We start from the raw sequence: 18,671 nt of genomic DNA, 5'->3' as shown, positions 1-18,671 counted from the left end.
GTATGAAGGTTCCTCAAAAAGTTAAAAATAGAGCTACTCTAGGACCCAGCAATTGCTCTATTAGATATTTACCCAAAGGATACAAACATAGTGATTTGAAGGGGCACATGCACCCCAAAGTTTATAGCAGCAATGTCTACACTAGACATTGTGGAAACTGTAGAAAGATCACAGGTGTCCATCAACAGATAAATGGGTAAAGAAGATACAGGGTACATATGTAATGGATTACCACCTAGCCATCAAAGAGAATGAAATCTTGCCATTTACAATAATGTGGATGGAACTAGAAGGTGTTATGCTAAGCAAAATAAGAGAAAGAAAAGTATATGATTTGACTCACATGTGGAACTTAAGAAACAAAAGAGATGACAATGAGGTAAGGGAAGGAAAAATAAAATAAGATGAAATCAGAGAGGGAGACAAACCCTAACAGACTCTAAACTATGGGAAATAAACTTAGGGTTGCTGGAGGGGAGCTGGGTTTGAGGATGGTGTAACTGAATGTGGGCATTAGGATGACACTTGATCTAAAGAGCACTGGATATTCTGTGCAACTTATGAATCACTAAACTCTACCTCTGAAACTAATAATTGGTAGTTATGTTATCGCTATATGTTAATTGATTTTAAATTTTTTTAAAAAATTTATGCTAAAAAAAAATAAACCTTCCTAACAAACATAAATCCTCCTCAAACTCTTCCAGAAAAATATAGGAAGAGGAGGAAACCATTCCAAACTCGTATTATAAAGCCAGCCTTACCCTGATAACAAAACCAGACAAGAATGCCATAAGAAAAGAAAATTACAGGACAGTATCCATAATATATGAAAATCCCCAATAAAATATAAGGAAATTATAGTAGTACATTAAAAGAATCATATACCATGATTGATCTTTATTCCAGGAATGCAAGGATAGTTTAACATCCACAAAATCAATATATTATATACCATATTAACAAAGGATAAAAATTGTATCTTGATAGATGTGGAAAAAGCATTTAATAAATAGAATTTGTTTTTTTATTTATGATAGAAATTCTCAAAGTGGTTATGGATGGAACATACCTCAACATAGCAGAAAAGCTATATATGACAAGCCCAAAACTAACATCATTATTCAACTATGAAAAGCTTTTAAGTTTTTCCACTAAAATCAGGAACAAGACAAGGATACCCACTATTTCCACTTTTATTCAGTACTAGATAAGTACTGCCAGGCCAATTAAGCAAGAAAAGAAAATTAGCATCCAAACTGAAAAGAAGGAAGTAAAACTGTCCCTATTTGCAGGATAATATTTTAACTATATAAAAAAAAAATCCCAAAGATTCAAATCAGGAAACTGTTAGAATAAAGAAATGCAGTAAAGTAGCAAGATAAAAAAAATTTAATACAAAAATCCATTATATTTCTGTACACTAATAGTATCAGAGAAATTAAGAAAACAATTCCATTTACAATTGTGTCAAAAAGAATATTGAGGAATAAATCTAACCAAGGAGGTGAAGACCTGTATATTGAAAACTACAAGACGTTAATAAAAGAAACTGAAGATATAAATAAATGGCAGGATGGAATCTATGAGCACAGATTATAAGTATTAATATTGTTAATTATCCATACTACTCAAACCAATACACAGATCAGTGTAATCCCTGTCACAATTGCAGTGTCGTTTTTCACAGAAATAGAACAGGCCTAAAACTTAATCAGTATCATAAAAGACTCCCCAAAGAGTAAAGCAATTTGGGGAAAGAATAAAGCTGGAGGCATCACACTCCCTCATTTAAAACTATATTAAAAAGCTGTAGTAATTAAAACATTATAATACTGGTATTTAAACCTACACATAGAACAAATAGAATAGAGAGCTTTGAAATAGACCCTTGCATATATGGTCAGTTAATTTACAAAGGAGCAGAGAATATACAATGGGAAAAGGATAGTCTCCTCAATAAATGATGCTCAGAAAATTGGACATCCCATGCAAAGGAATGAAACTGGACCCCACTACATACAAAAACTGAAAATGGATTAAAGACTTGAATATAGACCAGAAGCCATAAAACTCCCATGAGAAAACATAGGGCATAAGCACCTTGATATCAGTCATAGTGATGATTTGTTAAATCTACCAAAACCAAAGGCAACAAAAGCAAAAATAAACAAGTGAGACTACATCAAACTAAAAACCTTGTGCAAAGAAAACCAGTAACAGCATGAAAAGGCAACCTACCAATTTGGAGAAAGTATCTGCAAGTGATTTTACATGCGGTAGGGGACTTCTATCTAAAATATGCTTTAAAATTCACAATTCAGTAGCAGAGAAACAGTCTAATTAAAAACTGGGCAGAAGATATGAATAGACATTTTTTCAAAGACAACATACAGATGGTCAGAGAGGTACATGAAAACAGGCTTTACACAATTATCAGGGAAATGCAACTACGAACCACAGTAAGGTATCACCTTATACCAGTCAAAATGGCAGTTATCAAAGACAAGAAGTAGCAAGTATTGCTGAGGATGTGGAGAAAAGGAACACTTGTGCACCGTAGGTGGGAATATAAATTTAGTGCAGCCATTATGAAAAACAGGTTTTCTCAAAAAATTAAAAATGAAACTACTGTTTAATCCATCAATTCTTCATCTGGGTATTTATTCAAAAAAATGAAAACACTAATTTGAAAAGAAGATATATACCCCTATATTCATCACATTGTTTACAGTAGCCAAGGTTTGGAAACAACCATGTGTCCATTGATGAATGAATGGATAAAGATGTGATGTGTGCATATCTAATGGAGTATTTGTCCATAAAAATGAATGAAAATACAAGTGTTCTATACAAAATTTTAGCATACTGAATGCAGGATCTCAAAATGGTTAATAACACATAATGGCCACGTTTGGTTTATAAGATTGGTTTAATTTCAGAAAACAATTTTTTCATGTTAGTAGCACATTGAAAAGGATAATCTCTCAATAAGCGTAGGAAAAAGTCTTGATAAAAATCCGAATATTCAAAAAAGAATACGAATATTCTTTCCCTGAGTGAAAACACTCAGAAGGAATTGAGCTCAATTTCTTCAACCTGGTAAAGGCTATAATGAAAAACTTACAGCTAACAATATACTTAAAAATGTTTTCCCTACTAGAACAAGAGTATATCCTCTCACCACTTCTATTCAGCATTCCTTGTAAGTTTTAGCCATTGCAATAGAGCCAGAAAAAAAGCAGTAATAGTCATCAAGATTGGAAAGAACTAAAACTTTTGATGCCTGGGTGACTCAGTGGTTGAGCATCAGGATCGAGTCCCACATCAGGCTCCCTGCATGCAGCCTGCTTTTCTCTCTGCCTCTCTCTGTGGTCTCTCATGAATAAATAAATAAAATCTTTCTAAAAAGACCGAATAAGGTATTAGCCCATATCTTTATTAATTAATAACTATTATATGAAAAGGGCAACTAATTTTTATCTGATCTTGAACTGTTTTATTCTGGATCATTTCCATGGAGTTGTAATATTCAGCAAATTATGCAATGCTGTGTGTTCATTTGTTGTGGTATTTCCCATGGTCGTCTAAGTTAACTTTCACATATACTTTAAGTATTAACTTTTAAATTGAATATAACATTAAAATCATTAAGAGGATTCAAGTTAATGGTTTAAAGACATTTTTCATGATCTTAAAAAGTTTTGGTGCTGTGCTTTTACAAATTTATAATGCCCCTTTCATTACCCTCTTTGATTCATCTTTATTTTATGGTATTTCTTGTTTAAAGTTTTTATACTGGCCTGTCTTTGTTAACTGTGAATGTAAATAGGACTAAGTTTAGATAAATCTTTCTTGTAAATTCTTGCCCAAATTAAACTTCAAATTGTTAGAAATATTTTTTTTTAAAAAAAATTTTTTTTTAATGATGAGTAGAAATTCTCTGGGGTTGATTAATTACTCTTGAGTGTTTAATAAGTTTAGTTTGAATGTATGTGCAAGTGGAATAATGTAGAAGGCAAAGATTCAAAATTGAAGCTTGGGTAATGTAGAAATGCTGTGACATAGTTTGGTGTAAAATTTGTGTAATAGGATTGGAAGTCAGTCCTCAAATTCTTAATAGGCCTTGTTTTTCCCTTTCTGCAGAGTGTATATAAATGTGACTTCCTGAACTTGCAGCTTCAGCAGCCACTCCAGCTTGCGCAGGATGCTATAGATGCCTTTTTGAAGCAGCTGAAAAACCCTATCGATTCTCTTCCTGGAGAACTTTTCCATGTGGTGGTTTTCTCTCTCCTCCTTTCTTATTTTCCATCGCCTTACCAACGGTGGATTTGCTGCAAGAAAGCCCATGAACTGTTAGTGTTAAATGGTTTATTGCTTATCATCACACCTGATTCCTCCCATCAGAACCGTCATGCTATGATGATGAAAAGCTGGAAGATTGCTATAGAATCCCTGGGCTTTAAACGTTTCAAGTATTCAAAATTTTCACATATGCATTTGATGGCATTTAGAAAAACCTCCCTAAAAACCACAAGTGACTTGGTTAGTAGGAACTACCCAGGGATGTTATATATTCCTCAAGATTTCAACAGTATAGAAGAGGAGGAATATTCTAATCCTTCGTGCTACGTTCGATCAGATATAGAAGATGAACAACTAGCATATGGTTTCACAGAGCTCCCTGATGCTCCATACGACTCAGATTCTGGAGAAAGTCAAGCCAGCTCTATTCCTTTCTATGAGCTAGAAGATCCTATATTACTTTTAAGTTAATATCAAAGTAAAAGGCCCTTTCAGTCCAGACTCCTAAACTAATTGCTTACACTAATCAGAAATACTAACATGAACTCAGTACTTAAACCTGGTTTGCATAGAAGAAATGCAAAGGTTTACAGAGTTTGCTATTTTTTTCTACTTCTGGATTTTAAAATTTATTCTTATATAGAAAGCTTAAAGTTTCATGCAGAGTGACTCCTGTCATAGCAGAAACCACTGTTACTTTAGCATTTAGCACTAAGATATCATAGAAAGGTACCTTTTTTCTTTAGTGCTATTGTGAAAAGTGAAGCATAACTTGCTATGTATTTTCTTTTAATCTTTCAGTGTTGACTTTTAAACCATTGCAATGAGAAAGATATGTAGAAAGCTGTAGCTTGCACTTTGATGACTCACAAGTTAAATGTGACACAGAGATAGATTGGTTTAGTTGTTTTGTGATGCACTTACTCTCTTTTCTAGCTAAATTGTTATCTGTTACAGAAAGCCATTTTCTGCAGTTTTGTCTGATGATCCAGCATTTCATCAACATTTTGGAATTGATAATTTGTTTTCTTTTTTGCTCATTTGGCAGCATCAGACATTTGGGGAAAGATTTCCCCCAAGTATGTATTCTAATTTCATTAGTACAGTATAATCAACATCATTGCCAAAGTAGAATGTTCGTATCTTTCATATTGATTTAGGCCTTGGTGTTAAGTATATTTAACTGTGAGAGTTCACTCTTACCTTTTTTAAATTTAGTTTTCATTTACAAAATTTTCTATTTAAGCAAGGAACAATACTCAATCCTGACCTGAAACACCTTTGTGAAAGGGTTTGCACTTGTTAGAGTTTATGTTCTGTCTAGACCAACCTTGTTAGGGTCCTCACCTTTCCATTAAGGAGGTGTGCTGCACTACAAGTCTGGAATTATATAGAAACATTTTAAATTAACCCTCTGCTAGCAATCTCATAAAATGGTTTTGACCTTTCGATATTCTAATTTCTATGAAAATTCTAGCAGGAAATTTTCTTTCAATATATAAACCGTTAGTTGGCTGTGGGAATTTTCCCTTTCCACATTGATAAATAACTTTGTGTTTCTGAATCAGAAGCAAATGATTAAGAAGAAAAATATGTCCAAACAAGACAAGATTAGTTTAAATAGCTAAGAACATTTGGTCCACATTGTCTTGTCAGCCAGCAATTGTCATGTAAACTGTCATTTTTAAGAGTGCCACTGTGTGGATTTTTTTTCAAGTGGTTATTACATTAAAATTACCTCATACTGAGGTTTTTGCACTGAAATATCACAGTTTCAGAATTCATGGTTAATGTTGTGTGTGTGCGTGTGTGGGGGGGTGTGTGTGTGTGGGTGTTTTTAAAGGAAACTTGCATTTTCAATAGTTGATCCTAAATTTCATAAACTGCACTTCTTTACTCTGGTAAAACTGATGTTTTTGTGCTTATTGTGAGTTGCTGTAGTTAACTTTGAATGTCAAACTTTATTTAGAAAGACAAAACTTCCCTTTAAGATATCAGTGTTTGGATATATATACCTGATACTTCAAATTAAATTTCACATTCTAAATTAATGAAAGTAACAGGATTGTAATTAACCTGAAAAGTCAGTTGAATGAATGCAATAAATATTGGTTGCTCAACTATGCCAAAAGTAATTTGAAATGTTTCATTTACTTTCAATAGCCTGAGTCCTTAATAATTAGAATTGACTTCTCTTTCCAGTTAAGTACTACAGGTCATATCTTGTATCTTCCCCAAAAGAAGGGGGGGGAAATCCCCCACTGTGTTCAGGTAACACAAAACTGTATTTTCGTAGTACCTCTTTTACCATACTGCCCATTTCCTTTGATTTGGCTGAATAGAATCTTAAAGGCAAACAATATATCTAATTAAAATGCTTTGAAAGTAAATGAAAACTGCGCTTTTGAGAGGCTGGTGTAAGTATGACCTTGGAGTCAGCCTTTGTGTTACAGCTAAAATGTTGGTGCTATAAATTCTTCTGATTGTTTACAGATGTTGATTCTGCTTATGCTCCAAAGTGTGCATGATTTATTTTAAGTAGTACTTAAAAGAAAAGTCTCTTTATAAAACCTACTCCCACTTAGTATAAATTTGTTTGGATTTATAAATATCATTTGTTACTGTAAATTCAGCTTCAAATTAGGTTGGTACAGGATTTAAACTAATACATATTCCACCAAAGCCAATTTAACATTTAAGTGTTAAAATATAAGCAGTCCTTGTGGCTTGGTGCCAGATTATATATGTAATGACAAGAGAAGTTAACAGAGCCTTTTAATACTGTGTGGGTACTCTTGAGAGTGATTTCATTTGGATATAAGTAAATTTTAAGGCATCTCCTGTCTCATAACAGGATTCTCCAAAATATTTGGAGTTTCAAACTAAATGATATTCGGTTAGATTCTTCAGGATCATGACTAGATCCAAAATGGTTTATATCGTAGTTGCCAAACGGTGGGAGATGGCATACCTGAAAATGTATGTTTGTGTTTGTTGTATTTTTTCACATTTTGTGAACAAAGCACATTTATTAAAAATTTTAAATTTTCTAATAATCATTGTCTATTACTTATAACCTGAAAGTTCTGTGCTCTTTGACTTTTGTTAAGTGATTTCAAAACTGGGAAGCAGTTTAGAATTTGAATGGCATCCAGAATTTTCAAGCTGGGTCCACCTACTCAAAGTCCTTAATTTCAGAAATTCATTCACCAAGATACAGAGAGCTCAAATGACTGCCATATTGTTATGTATTGTCATGCTGTTTATCAAAGAGCCAGGACAACAGCCAGCATAAATTCTAGTTCATTGCAAGTCTACTTTCCTTGAAAGTTAGGTCTGTCAGAGATCATTAAGTGTATTAGTTACTTTGTGGCAGCAGATGGCTTCCTCATGATGTCAAACAGTTCTCTATCCACTGAATGAGTGTTTGAATTCTACCCAGTATGCTGGGGAAACATTAGGGATGTGGTCACAGTCCCCTCTTTCATGGAGCTGCTGATCTAATGGAGAAGACAAGCATCCTACATAATTAACATCGCTCTCTAGGAATGATTGCCTACTGATCCTTACACCTCTGCCCCTGCTCAAGTCCCTTAATATGTTTACCAAAAATGAAACAATGCAGAAAAGTTTTAAACACAGCTGCTTAACAAATCACAAACACACTGTAGGTAAGAGGGATGTATTATTCATCTCTAGAAGAGTGCAAGCTACAAACCAATTCCTATTGTACAAGGTAAGTAGGAAAGGGTCATCAGGCTGTTGCTCCATTTTCCCCACATTTTTCTTAGCACAGTGCTAGCTAAAATAGTGATCTTCCAAGAGTCCACACACTAACAGTTGGTTCCTTTTTGGTGTTACAAATTGGCAGGTAATAGCAAAGGTGAAAGACAAATTTTTCTTACTTAAAAAAAAAAAAAAAAAAAACGTGTTTACTACAAAGAATGTATTATAAACATTTGATTTTTACCCAAAAAACCTAATTGCAGTCATCTTCATGATGGTTCACAAAAATTTCATGGCCATGATCCACTGCCAAAAAAAAGTCCCTCAAGATTATTAGTGGTGGACTGTATTACACAATACTCAGTAAGCAAAGAAGCTACAATAGTTAATTTCATTAAGGACTTCTATTATAAAAGGAGGGAAGTATTGGGTTTTCTAAACCCTATTTCTCTTATTACAGAAATTCATACTTCAACAATCGGAAAGACTATCTAAAACTTAGATTTCAATGTTTTATCATCCTAAATTTAAGTATGCATTTTTCAACCAAGAATCTTGCTACATCTGGTACCACTGAGTGGTAACTTTTGGTCAGCATCAGTGTATTCAACTTACTTTGAGTTTTTCTAACCATAACACCTTTGTTCAAGAGAAAATAGGAATAGAAAGCTATTCTGCTTTTTGCAATATGAAACATGATTAAGGTCATTGTTTTTAGTTATCAGAAATATTGACAAGTATTTTACATCATAGATTTGGATAATTTCTAATATTGGGTCCATCAGTAGTAGCAAGATGGTACTTTTTTAAGTTAAAGGAAAATCCAAAGAATTGGGTCATAGATATTGACTGCAGAATTGTTTCTTAAATTTGTCATAAGTAATTAAAAGGCTGTAAAACAAATTTTTAGTATTATTGGATTAGAATGCCCACATAAATCATAAAAATGGTAGAGAGCATTGCTCAAAAGATAAAAGAATGCCAATAGTTTTCCTAAACTCAGGTCTATTTGCAGTTCTTAAAGGGACAAAAGCCAGGAGAATATACTTGCATATGTTTATTGCATGTATGTCTTACCTTACCTTACCTTGCATATGTTTATTGCATGTATGTCTTACCTTCCAAAGGCAGTCACAACCAAGTTAATCATTCAGTGATGTCCTTAAAACATTCTATAGTTCTTTGAGCTGGCATGGGGGAAACATATCCAGAAGAAAATTATTTGTAGGCACAGAGATATTCTATATGAAGCTATTGTAGAGTTCACATTTAAGCTCTTTATATTTGTTCCCCACACCTACAGATATTTTTTACAGCTAACCAAAGCCACATTTTAGCTATGCCTATCACCTTGTACCCCCAAAGAAAGGATACAAACATGGTCAGTATTAATTTAGTTCTTCAAACTCCTGTTCCGCAACACATCTGTGTTTGGATGAGAGAGTTTGCAGACACTGGTACAACATAGAAAAGATAAAAATAAAGGCAGCCTCTTAATTGACATAGGCTTTTTCACTAGGAATCCAAGAACTAACAGGTTTCCCAAAGCCAAGGATGGATGAAGCATTCCCTGGAAAAAAGGTAGATGGGTGACTGCTGGAAAGAAGAGAGGTAGGCAGACCTAATTCCTAGAGCCTGCCTGCAAGATGAAATGCTTGAGGAAACAGCCCTGAAAGAAAGGCTATGGCTTGACTATAAAAATAGAGCTTTGTTTTCTAAACTCACTGAAGCATTAGCACAGATTAAGGTCCCAAAGAGACTACTGGAGAAACAGTAAGGACCTGGGAATTTTAAATAGGAAAACAATTTTATCAAGAGGAAATGTGATCGTTTGGAGCTTGTGTAACCAGAAGTATTACCAAGATAGAGGGGACCCTGGTGGCATGGAGAATGGTGCCAGTTGGAATGAGGAGTCATGGGAGTTAGGAAGTCATAAATCAGCCCTTTACTCTTGTGACTAGACACATACAAAAACTGCTAATACCAGTTTTATACTTCAAAAAGACAAAACAAGTCCTTTTTAATGAAATGAACGAATGTTTTTCTCCCTCAAGTCCTCGAATGTGATCAAGCAACACCATTTTTAACATCATTGGTGTGGTCATAGTATTGTAGAGAAATACAGGTGGATAATACTACTTCAATAGATTAATTTCAGTTCCCAGAGAGTGTGAAGCATGAAATTCAGAAGGGAGCAAGTACAAATCTTGCTCTTGTACAATCTCTTATAAAACAGGTCATTTTAGATTATACACAGTATTGCTTAAGAAATATATTTGGAGTTGTTTTTGAGTAATGATGAATTTTCACTGATCAACTAGGCCTCATGGTCCCTAAATAACCATGAGGATTACTTGTGAAATAGATAGTTGAAGTTGGGGATACAGTTTGTGGCAAGGATTAAAAGCAAAGTTTTCTTTCACTATTTATTTCAATACTTATAAGGTGAGACCTAATTACTACATGATTACATTGGACTAGATACTAGGTGCTTTTCAGGACTGACAATGTAATAAATGCATTAACTTTAATATGAAGCAACAAAAACTTTTTAATTTTTATTTATTTATGATAGTCACAGAGAGACAGAGGCAGAGACACAGGCAGAGGGAGAAGCAGGCTCCATGCACCGGGAGCCCGACGTGGGACTCGATCCCGGGTCTCCAGGATCGCGCCCTGGGCCAAAGGCAGGCACTAAACTGCTGGGCCACCCAGGGATCCCACAACAAAAACTTTAAAATTGCAGGCTAGCATAGTGCACTGCAGCGTTTGGTGGTACATAGCAACAAAACCTGTTCATGTGGCCTCTTGGCATTATGTCCATAACCAATTTAGATGCCATTTACTCAAATATGAATATCCCTCTTCATCATGCAAGTGCAAACATCAATAATGTTGCCCCTTCCCACCTCTCCAAGTCAACCTCCAGCATGCTTTCTCCTTAACCTCTATGATAAAGTCCTGGGAGAGAAGGAGGGGAACAAGCCTGTGCTCACCTTCACACCAACCAGGCCCAGAATTTCTTCCTCTTATATTGGATTTGTAGGAGTAGTTCATTTTTTGTTATTCAGTTGCTAGCTTAAATGTCACCTCCTAGGGGTGCTTCCCAGTCCACATAATCAAGTAGTCTCTTCACATCGCTGTGAAGTCTGCATAACTAATTATCTTTTTCCTTGTCTATATGTAGAGGCAAGGCCCTCATCTATTCTGTATCTTCAGCTTAGCCAAGTGTCTTGCAACAAAGCAGGTGATCAATAAATATTTATAAATTTATATGTATTTATTATAAATTTTATTATAAATTCATCTTACCTTTTAAAATGCAATGGAGGTGACAAAGGGCCATGGCTGATCTTAGTTTATGAATCTTGTGCAGTGGTTCAGTTTTGCTATTAATATATTCTCAAAATTAGGATATAGGTCAATTTATACTTAAGAAAAGTCTGAATTGGTTTGTAGAAAATGTCACTTAGATCAATACTAACGGACTTGGAGCCATAAAATTTTTCTCCCTTCTATTTACTCCTACCCATTTACATTTGTTCTTATTCTCAGATCATACTTTCTTACCATGTCTCTGTCAATGCTATCCAATCCCTACCTCCCTCTCAATGGCAATGAAAGAATGGAAGTTTGTACATAATCATTAGCTTTACTGCATCTAAGGAAGATTGAGCCAATTGACCTCTTCAGTTCCACAAGAGAGGTGGCGCTCCAGCAGCTTCTTAATTCATGGAAGGGATACACTTTGCAGATAGGTTTCTACCACTCAACACTGAGATTTGGGGCAAATTTCTTCATAGAACCTGCTTCTTAATCCACAAAATTCATTTACAGGATTACTGATAAGTTTACCAAGTTTCTGTAAAGCAAATAACACAATCTTGTCACATGATAGAAACTGTGTATTATGCTATCTATTTTAGCAAATAGCCATTAATAACCTTATTCCTCTTTTCTTAGTCCTAACTATTCTGTGTCTCCCATGAACATTGACCATTTCATCTCCGCCATCCACCACCAATTCAAAATCTGATACCCACTCCTTAGAATCTTACTAAGCAAGTTAAATAGCATTTGATTTTCTCATCTTCAATTTTCTCCCCATGAATTCCCAGAAAATGACATAGAGGATACCCAATCCACTACAACCTACCCTGTAAGATTTCAATGGAAACTACAAAACAAACCTCAACCCAAGATCATCTTGTCTCTAGAAGATGAATTCAGAAAGATGGGTAACCACTTCCTCAGTAGGTTTGATTCAACTATTAATCATTAAAGAGTTTCCATAAATATAAAGGACAGCAGTTAATATGAAGTAGCTGTTGGTTCACAACCCTCTCAAGAGCTTCCTGGATGAAATCTGAAACAGGGCCTGGATGTGAAGGGCAGGGAGGGACCAAAGAAAAAGACCACCCCAGCCTGATAGGTGATAGTTTTGTTTTTAAGATTTATTTATTCATTCATGAGAGACAGAGAGACAGAGAGACAGAGAGAGAGAGAGAGAGAGAGAGAGGCAGAGAAACAGGCAGAGGGAGAAGCAGGCTCCATGCAGGGAGCCCAACGTGGGACTCAGTCTCAGGTCTCCAAGACCACACTCTGGGCTGAAGGCGCTCAACCACTGAGCCACCTGGACTGCTCGGTGACAGTTTTAATAAGCAAAGGGAACTTATTACACAAGGCTCATCTTGGGCAGCAACAAGGCGAATGGATCTCCACACCTGCTCATGAAATCATTAAAGCTCACAAAAAGACCCTAACTGGATTCAGTCATGCATATTGTTCAGGTGTTCTCGGAGCAGCCTGTGGGAGTGGGAAAGACAAGCAGAATCCACATTTCAAGGACAGGGAGGGTGTAAGGAGCCTCCAACCCACCAGATCCAGCTCGTAGGTCAATTGGGGGTCATGGCTTTTCATCACCTTCCCTAACAGGAATAAATGTAACCGATTTATTTAAGAGTAGGAAGAGATTAGGGTTATTTCATCTTTAAGTGGGAAGAAAAGTCTTGAAACATAGTTCAGTTTCTAAAGGACTGACTTCTCTAGCTCCACAAAAGCACACCCACTATTGCTTTTATTACATTCCAAGTTACGAATAGAAGCCCATCCATGGGAATATTTGTCTGAATCCACCAACTAAAGTATGACATTACAGAGGCCTTGAACAGAAGAACAGATTGAAGACTTAGTAATAATAGCCTAGAAAATACATAATAGCCTAGAAAATTATAGGAGCAACAGAAAAGACACATTTTTGAAAAATACCATTCAGTTCCAAATAAAGTCCTTTCAATATTCATAATAACAAGTATCATTTATTAAGCAACTATTATGTGTTAGATATGCTAAGTGCTCTACAAACAATACCTCATTTTCATGATCTCAGCAAGCCTCCAAAGTACTATCATCATTATGGTACTAGTAAGGAAAGTCTTTGAAATGTTAAGCAATTGTCTAAAGTTAGAGTTAGAAAAGTGGCTTAGCCACTAAGTAACTTGGGTCTGACTTCAAAGCTTATGCTCATTCACCACATTGTCTAAGTTGCCTCATCAATCTGGCTGTCTGAAAGAGCATATGTATTTGAACATAATTTCATAAACAATGGGCATAAAATCGAATAAAATATGCATAGGTTTAGTGTTTGCATTTCACTGTGCTAGGCATTCTTTTACATGTTGAGTTCTGATACAGAGATAAGTTCAGATTACACCTTCAAGAAGCTTCCATCTAGTAAGAAAGACAAAAACGTATACATGAAATTCTTAATACAAGGAAAAGGCATGTCACAAAGAAACTGAAAAGGAAGTCAAATATTTTCTCCTTTAAAAAGGCAGGAGAGGGGTGCCTGGGTGGCTCAGTCAGTTAAGCATCCAACTCTTGATTTCAGCTCATTATCCTCATGGGTAGGGACATGGAGCCCTGCATCAGGCTCTGAGCTCAGCCGAGAGTGCCAGAGGATTCTCTCCCTCCACCCCTCTCCACGTGTTCACTCTCCAAAATATTTTTTTTATTCAAATAAATATTTTTAAATATTTTTTTTAAAACTCACACTATTACAGATGAGTTTTATTGAACTTCTGTGGGGTTTTTTTCCCTAAAATCTCTTCTAAAGCATTGAAAAGAATTCAAAAAGAAAAAGAGTATTTTGAGCTATAATTGAGTCAAATTTAGAGAGCACACAGATAAAATTACAAGTTGTACTAATTTTCTATTGCTGTTATAACAAATTGCCACAAACTTACTGGCTTAAAAAGAAAATACATTATCTCACACTTTTGTAGGTCAGAAGTCTGACATGGTCTCACTGGATTAAAGTGAAGGTGTTGTGTTCCCTCTGGAGGCTCCAAGGAAGAATCAATCCATTTTCTTGCCATTTCCAACTGCAAACTACCTGAATTCTTCGGCTCACAGCTCTCTCTCCTTGCATCTTTAGAACCAGCAATGTCAGGCGAAGTCCTGCTCACATCATAGCTCCAAACCTCCTACTGTCCTCAGCATACCTCTCTCTGTGTCTTTCTAACTGCAGCTGGAAAAAGTTTTCCCCTTTTAAGGACTCCTGATTAGATTGGGCCAATGAGAATAATCCAGGACAATCACCCTATCAGAAGGTCTTTAACCTAAAGCACGTGTGCAAAGTTCCTTTCATCACATGCAGTTGTCTCTTCACAGGTTTCATGAAATGGGAAATCTTTGGAAGGCCATTATTCTGCCAGTTTCACAGGCCACATCAGCTACAACTATGAGTGCAAAACTAGTAAATAAAATACTGAGGAAAAAAAACAATTAAAAGTCATATATTGACACAATTCAGTAATATCAAAGAGAGCTCTTTTTCTTCCAAGAATCAATTCAGGCAAGGAATAATGTAAATCACTCTATCCATCAATTAAAGAGAAAAACCATATGATCATCTGGATGCTGAAAAAGGAATTTATTAAACCCAAAATCTCTTAGGCTTAATAAACTCTTAGGTTAATAGAAAACCTTCCTAACATGACAAAAGAATCTATCAGAAACCTATAGAAAACTTCATAATGAAGAAACACTGGAAGCCTTTCATTAAGGAGGAAAAAAAAAAAAAAACGATGCCCAGTTGCACTGTGACTGTTCAATGTACAGACTTAATGTAGTAAAAGGAGATAAATAAATGAGGTATAACACTGGAAAGGAAGAGATAAAGCTCATTATCTATACAGATCATTGACTAAAAAGTATGAGAAATGACCAAAAAACTGCTAGACTTAATACCAAAGTTTGGTAGGTTAGCTTTCCTATACATCATCAAGGATCAAGGACCAATTAGCTAATACCACGAAAAAAATCCCATTTGTGGTTGCAAAACTAACAGCACAAAAATACTATGACAAGTACTAGCAATAACCCAAACATTAAAAAAAAAAATCGAGACCTATATGAAGAACATACTAAAACTTTATCAAATATAAGACTAAATAGCTACAGACCCTGCCAACTCCCTGTCAGGAAGACTAAATTTCAGAAAAGTCTGTGATTTGGGGAGACATCAAGATTTGGAAAATGTCAAATCTCCCCCCAATCAATCAATAATCCACTGCAATCTCAATTTCCAAATAAGATTTTTGTATTGATTTTATAAGCTGAAAAAATTTCATATGAAAGAGAAAAGGGACCAGAAATTTTGGTATAAAAACATACAACTCGAGCACTTGGGCGGCTCAGTCAATTAAGCATCTGCCTTTGGCTCAGGTCATGATCCCAGGGCCTAGGATGGAGTCCTGCCTCAGGCTCCCTGGGAGCCTGCTTCTCCCTCTGCCCCTCTTCCGCCCTGCTTGTGCTCTCTTTCTCTGCCTCTCTCTCTCTCCCAAATAAATAAATAAAATCTTTTTTTAAAAAGATTTTATTATTTATTCATGAGAGGCACAGAGAAAGACAGAGACACAGGCAGAGGGAGAAGCAGGCTCCCTGTGGGGAACACTCAACCATTAAGCCACCCAGGCATCCCAATAAATTAAAGCCAAACCCCACAGGGATCTTTGTGTCCTATCTTGCAAACGTCTCCAAGATAATTGCTAAAAACAAAAAAAATCAAGATGAATAACAGAAGAAACATAACCAAACAAAAAGCAAAATTATACATTTGTATAAGAACACCTACTGACACATGGTAAGAGGATAAAATCAATGATTCACAAAACTTAGTATGATTAAGAATGACCAAAGGGCAGCTTCCTAGGTGACACTGCCATGAGATGGTGATTCCAGAAGCCTGGGCTCATGCGCAGATACCTCCAGCTTTAACGAGCTCCCACCTGACTGTACTTAGTCTATGGCCCGCATCTGGAGAAATCCTGACTTAGAAGGAGACAGTTTATTAAAGAGTAATACTATTTACTATTATCCTGCAGGCTCAGAGTGGCTTTGGCAAAGCGCTGAAGGGGAACTTGTAAACTATATGACTCAATATAGTTTAAGTGGCCTGCACCGTGTAAATTAGTATAGTTTGTGCATGTTAAGGTTTATTTATTTGAGAGAGAGAGAGAGGAAGAGCAAGAGCAGGAGGGGCAGAGGGAGGGGAAGAGAGAGACTCTCAAGCCGACTCCAAACTGAGCAGAGTCTGATGCCAGGAGCGAACTCATCACCCTGAGATCACGACCTGAGCCCAAACCAAGAGTCGGTTGCTCAACCAACTAAGCCATCCAGGTGCCCCTAAGTTTGTACATTTTAGAGCAATTATAACAACAACAAGGAAAGGAAAATACAAAAAAAAAAAAAAAAGTGAGGTGACTTCAGTCACCTAACAGGTAAAATCTAGGAGAAATCAAAGGAAGAAAATAGCATTGGGGCAATCAGGGAATGTTCCTAGAATTCAAAATGAGCCTTGAAGGAAAAGCTAAGATTAGAACAAGTAAAGCTGAGGCAGAAGTATTCTAGGTAGAGGAGTGAGATATGAACACACAAGGGGAAATAAGGGCTTTGAATTAGGGAATCTTTCCATTTCATAGAATTTAGGCCCCTGAAGAGAAATTATTAGGAATTAAAAGTTTCATAGCTAAGGCAGTATTTTTGGAGAATCTTGCTTATCAGGCTAAAAATTTTGACTTTACAAAATGAGTGCAAAGTAACAAAGATTTCAAGCCTAAGAATCATGTAATAAATAATATCCTAGGAAGATTGCTGGATACTAGGATGCACTAAGTAGAAGCTGGACGCTAAAAGAAGCTGGTCCTTTGCAAAAGAAATGAGACGTAGGGACAGAGAGGGCAGAGGCAGCTGGAGCCAGGGCTATGAGTAGAGAATAAATACATGAGGGAGGGGTGAGGAGAGAGGAGGAGTTCGCTCTGGGAGGTCCTGCATTTAGGGAAGTAGAACACATGGCCAGATTTCAGGAGAGCTTGGGGATAGGCTTGGGGGTGGCTGCAGGGCAGTCCAAATTGACATCAAGGTCTAGCTGAGGGTGCAGAGAAAGGAAAAGAAGACCAAAATGGACTTTAGAGAAAAATCTACTCAGGAGGTACTAGACCAATGTTTCAGACAATTCAAACAAAGAACAATTAGAGATGTAGGATGAGAAGTAGAACACTGGGTGTCCCCAACTAAGGCAGAAGGGATCCTGGTCAAGCACGCCACCACCTCTCCACCACTATCCTCCCTGGTCTTGAAATTTTAGTTTCATTTTTCTATTGGCAGGAAAAGTGGTGCCCAAACATAGCAGTTATTCAAAATCATCTGGGAATGAGGACGTTAAGTTAAAGAATACCAGGATGGAGGCAGCAACCCGACAACTTCTTATTCAGCAGGTTTTATGTGGCATCTCAAAGTTTGTGTATTTAAATAGTTCCCTTACAGTTTGGGGGCCACTGAGCCAGATATAATTTGGGTTATAGTATGAAAGGAGAGGTAGTGAACACTGAAACTGTAGTAACCCGCAGAAATAAAGCATAAACAACTTTCATAAAAATTGTTACACATTTCAAAGAAAACTATAATATTCCTAGGATACGTGGACAAGTAATCACCGGCAGAGAAAGGCAAAGCTGAGCTAAATTTCTTTACTTATAAAAGTCAAACATGATTGTTTTTCTTTATTTTTATAATTATATATGATAAAGATAAAAGAAAGGATATTATATTTTGAGTATTTGTAGCCTTCTCCCTTCCCCCTGCTTCATAACAAGGTTTCTGATCCGTCTTGAGCTCAGGGTATTAATCAAGCAGCTGATCTGAAAAATGAGAGAAGGGGAAAACTAAATGAAGCCCTGAGAGGCTCTATTGATCTGTATAAAAAGGAAAATGGCTTAGCAACTGAGAACCTACTCTGTGTTGGGCAGTGTTCCAAATACTTGACATATATTAACTCATTTAATTCTCACGGCAAACTTGTGAATTAATGGGACTTATTGTTGTAAGTTGTATTGGGCAATAAACCAGTACAACACTTTGGACAAGATATTTTGGGAAAGTATGTGGGGGAACAGAAAAAAAGATATCAAATAAATTCTCAAAAATTAAATTTATAAATTAAATATATGAAGTGATATGGGATACTTTTTAAACTACCAAATTAGAAAATCTTGATTAAAGGATCAATATTCTGAAAACATATCCATTACTAAAATAAACTCAACCAGGAATAAAAATCTGTAAAACCAGTGAGCATA

The 18,671-nt window shown here is 36.0% G+C and overlaps 1 protein-coding gene and 1 long non-coding RNA gene across 2 annotated transcripts in view; one reads left to right on the top strand and one right to left on the bottom strand.

Moving 5' to 3' along the window:
- The window catches only part of SAMTOR (S-adenosylmethionine sensor upstream of mTORC1), an 87,303-nt gene extending 79,942 nt beyond the window's left edge, over positions 1–7,361 (top strand). The window contains exon 5 of the mRNA XM_026012176.2: positions 4,147–7,361. Within this exon, the coding sequence (XP_025867961.2) occupies positions 4,147–4,776 (630 nt within the window). The 3' untranslated portion in view covers positions 4,777–7,361. The remainder of the gene's footprint in view (positions 1–4,146) is intronic.
- The window catches only part of LOC140599748 (uncharacterized), a 38,870-nt gene that overhangs the window by 9,962 nt on the left and 10,237 nt on the right, over positions 1–18,671 (bottom strand). The window lies entirely within an intron of this gene.

This window comes from Vulpes vulpes, chromosome 7 (genome assembly GCF_048418805.1).
Source record: "Vulpes vulpes isolate BD-2025 chromosome 7, VulVul3, whole genome shotgun sequence".
NCBI lineage: Eukaryota > Metazoa > Chordata > Mammalia > Carnivora > Canidae > Vulpes > Vulpes vulpes.
This window is presented reverse-complemented; position numbering and strand designations above follow the sequence as displayed.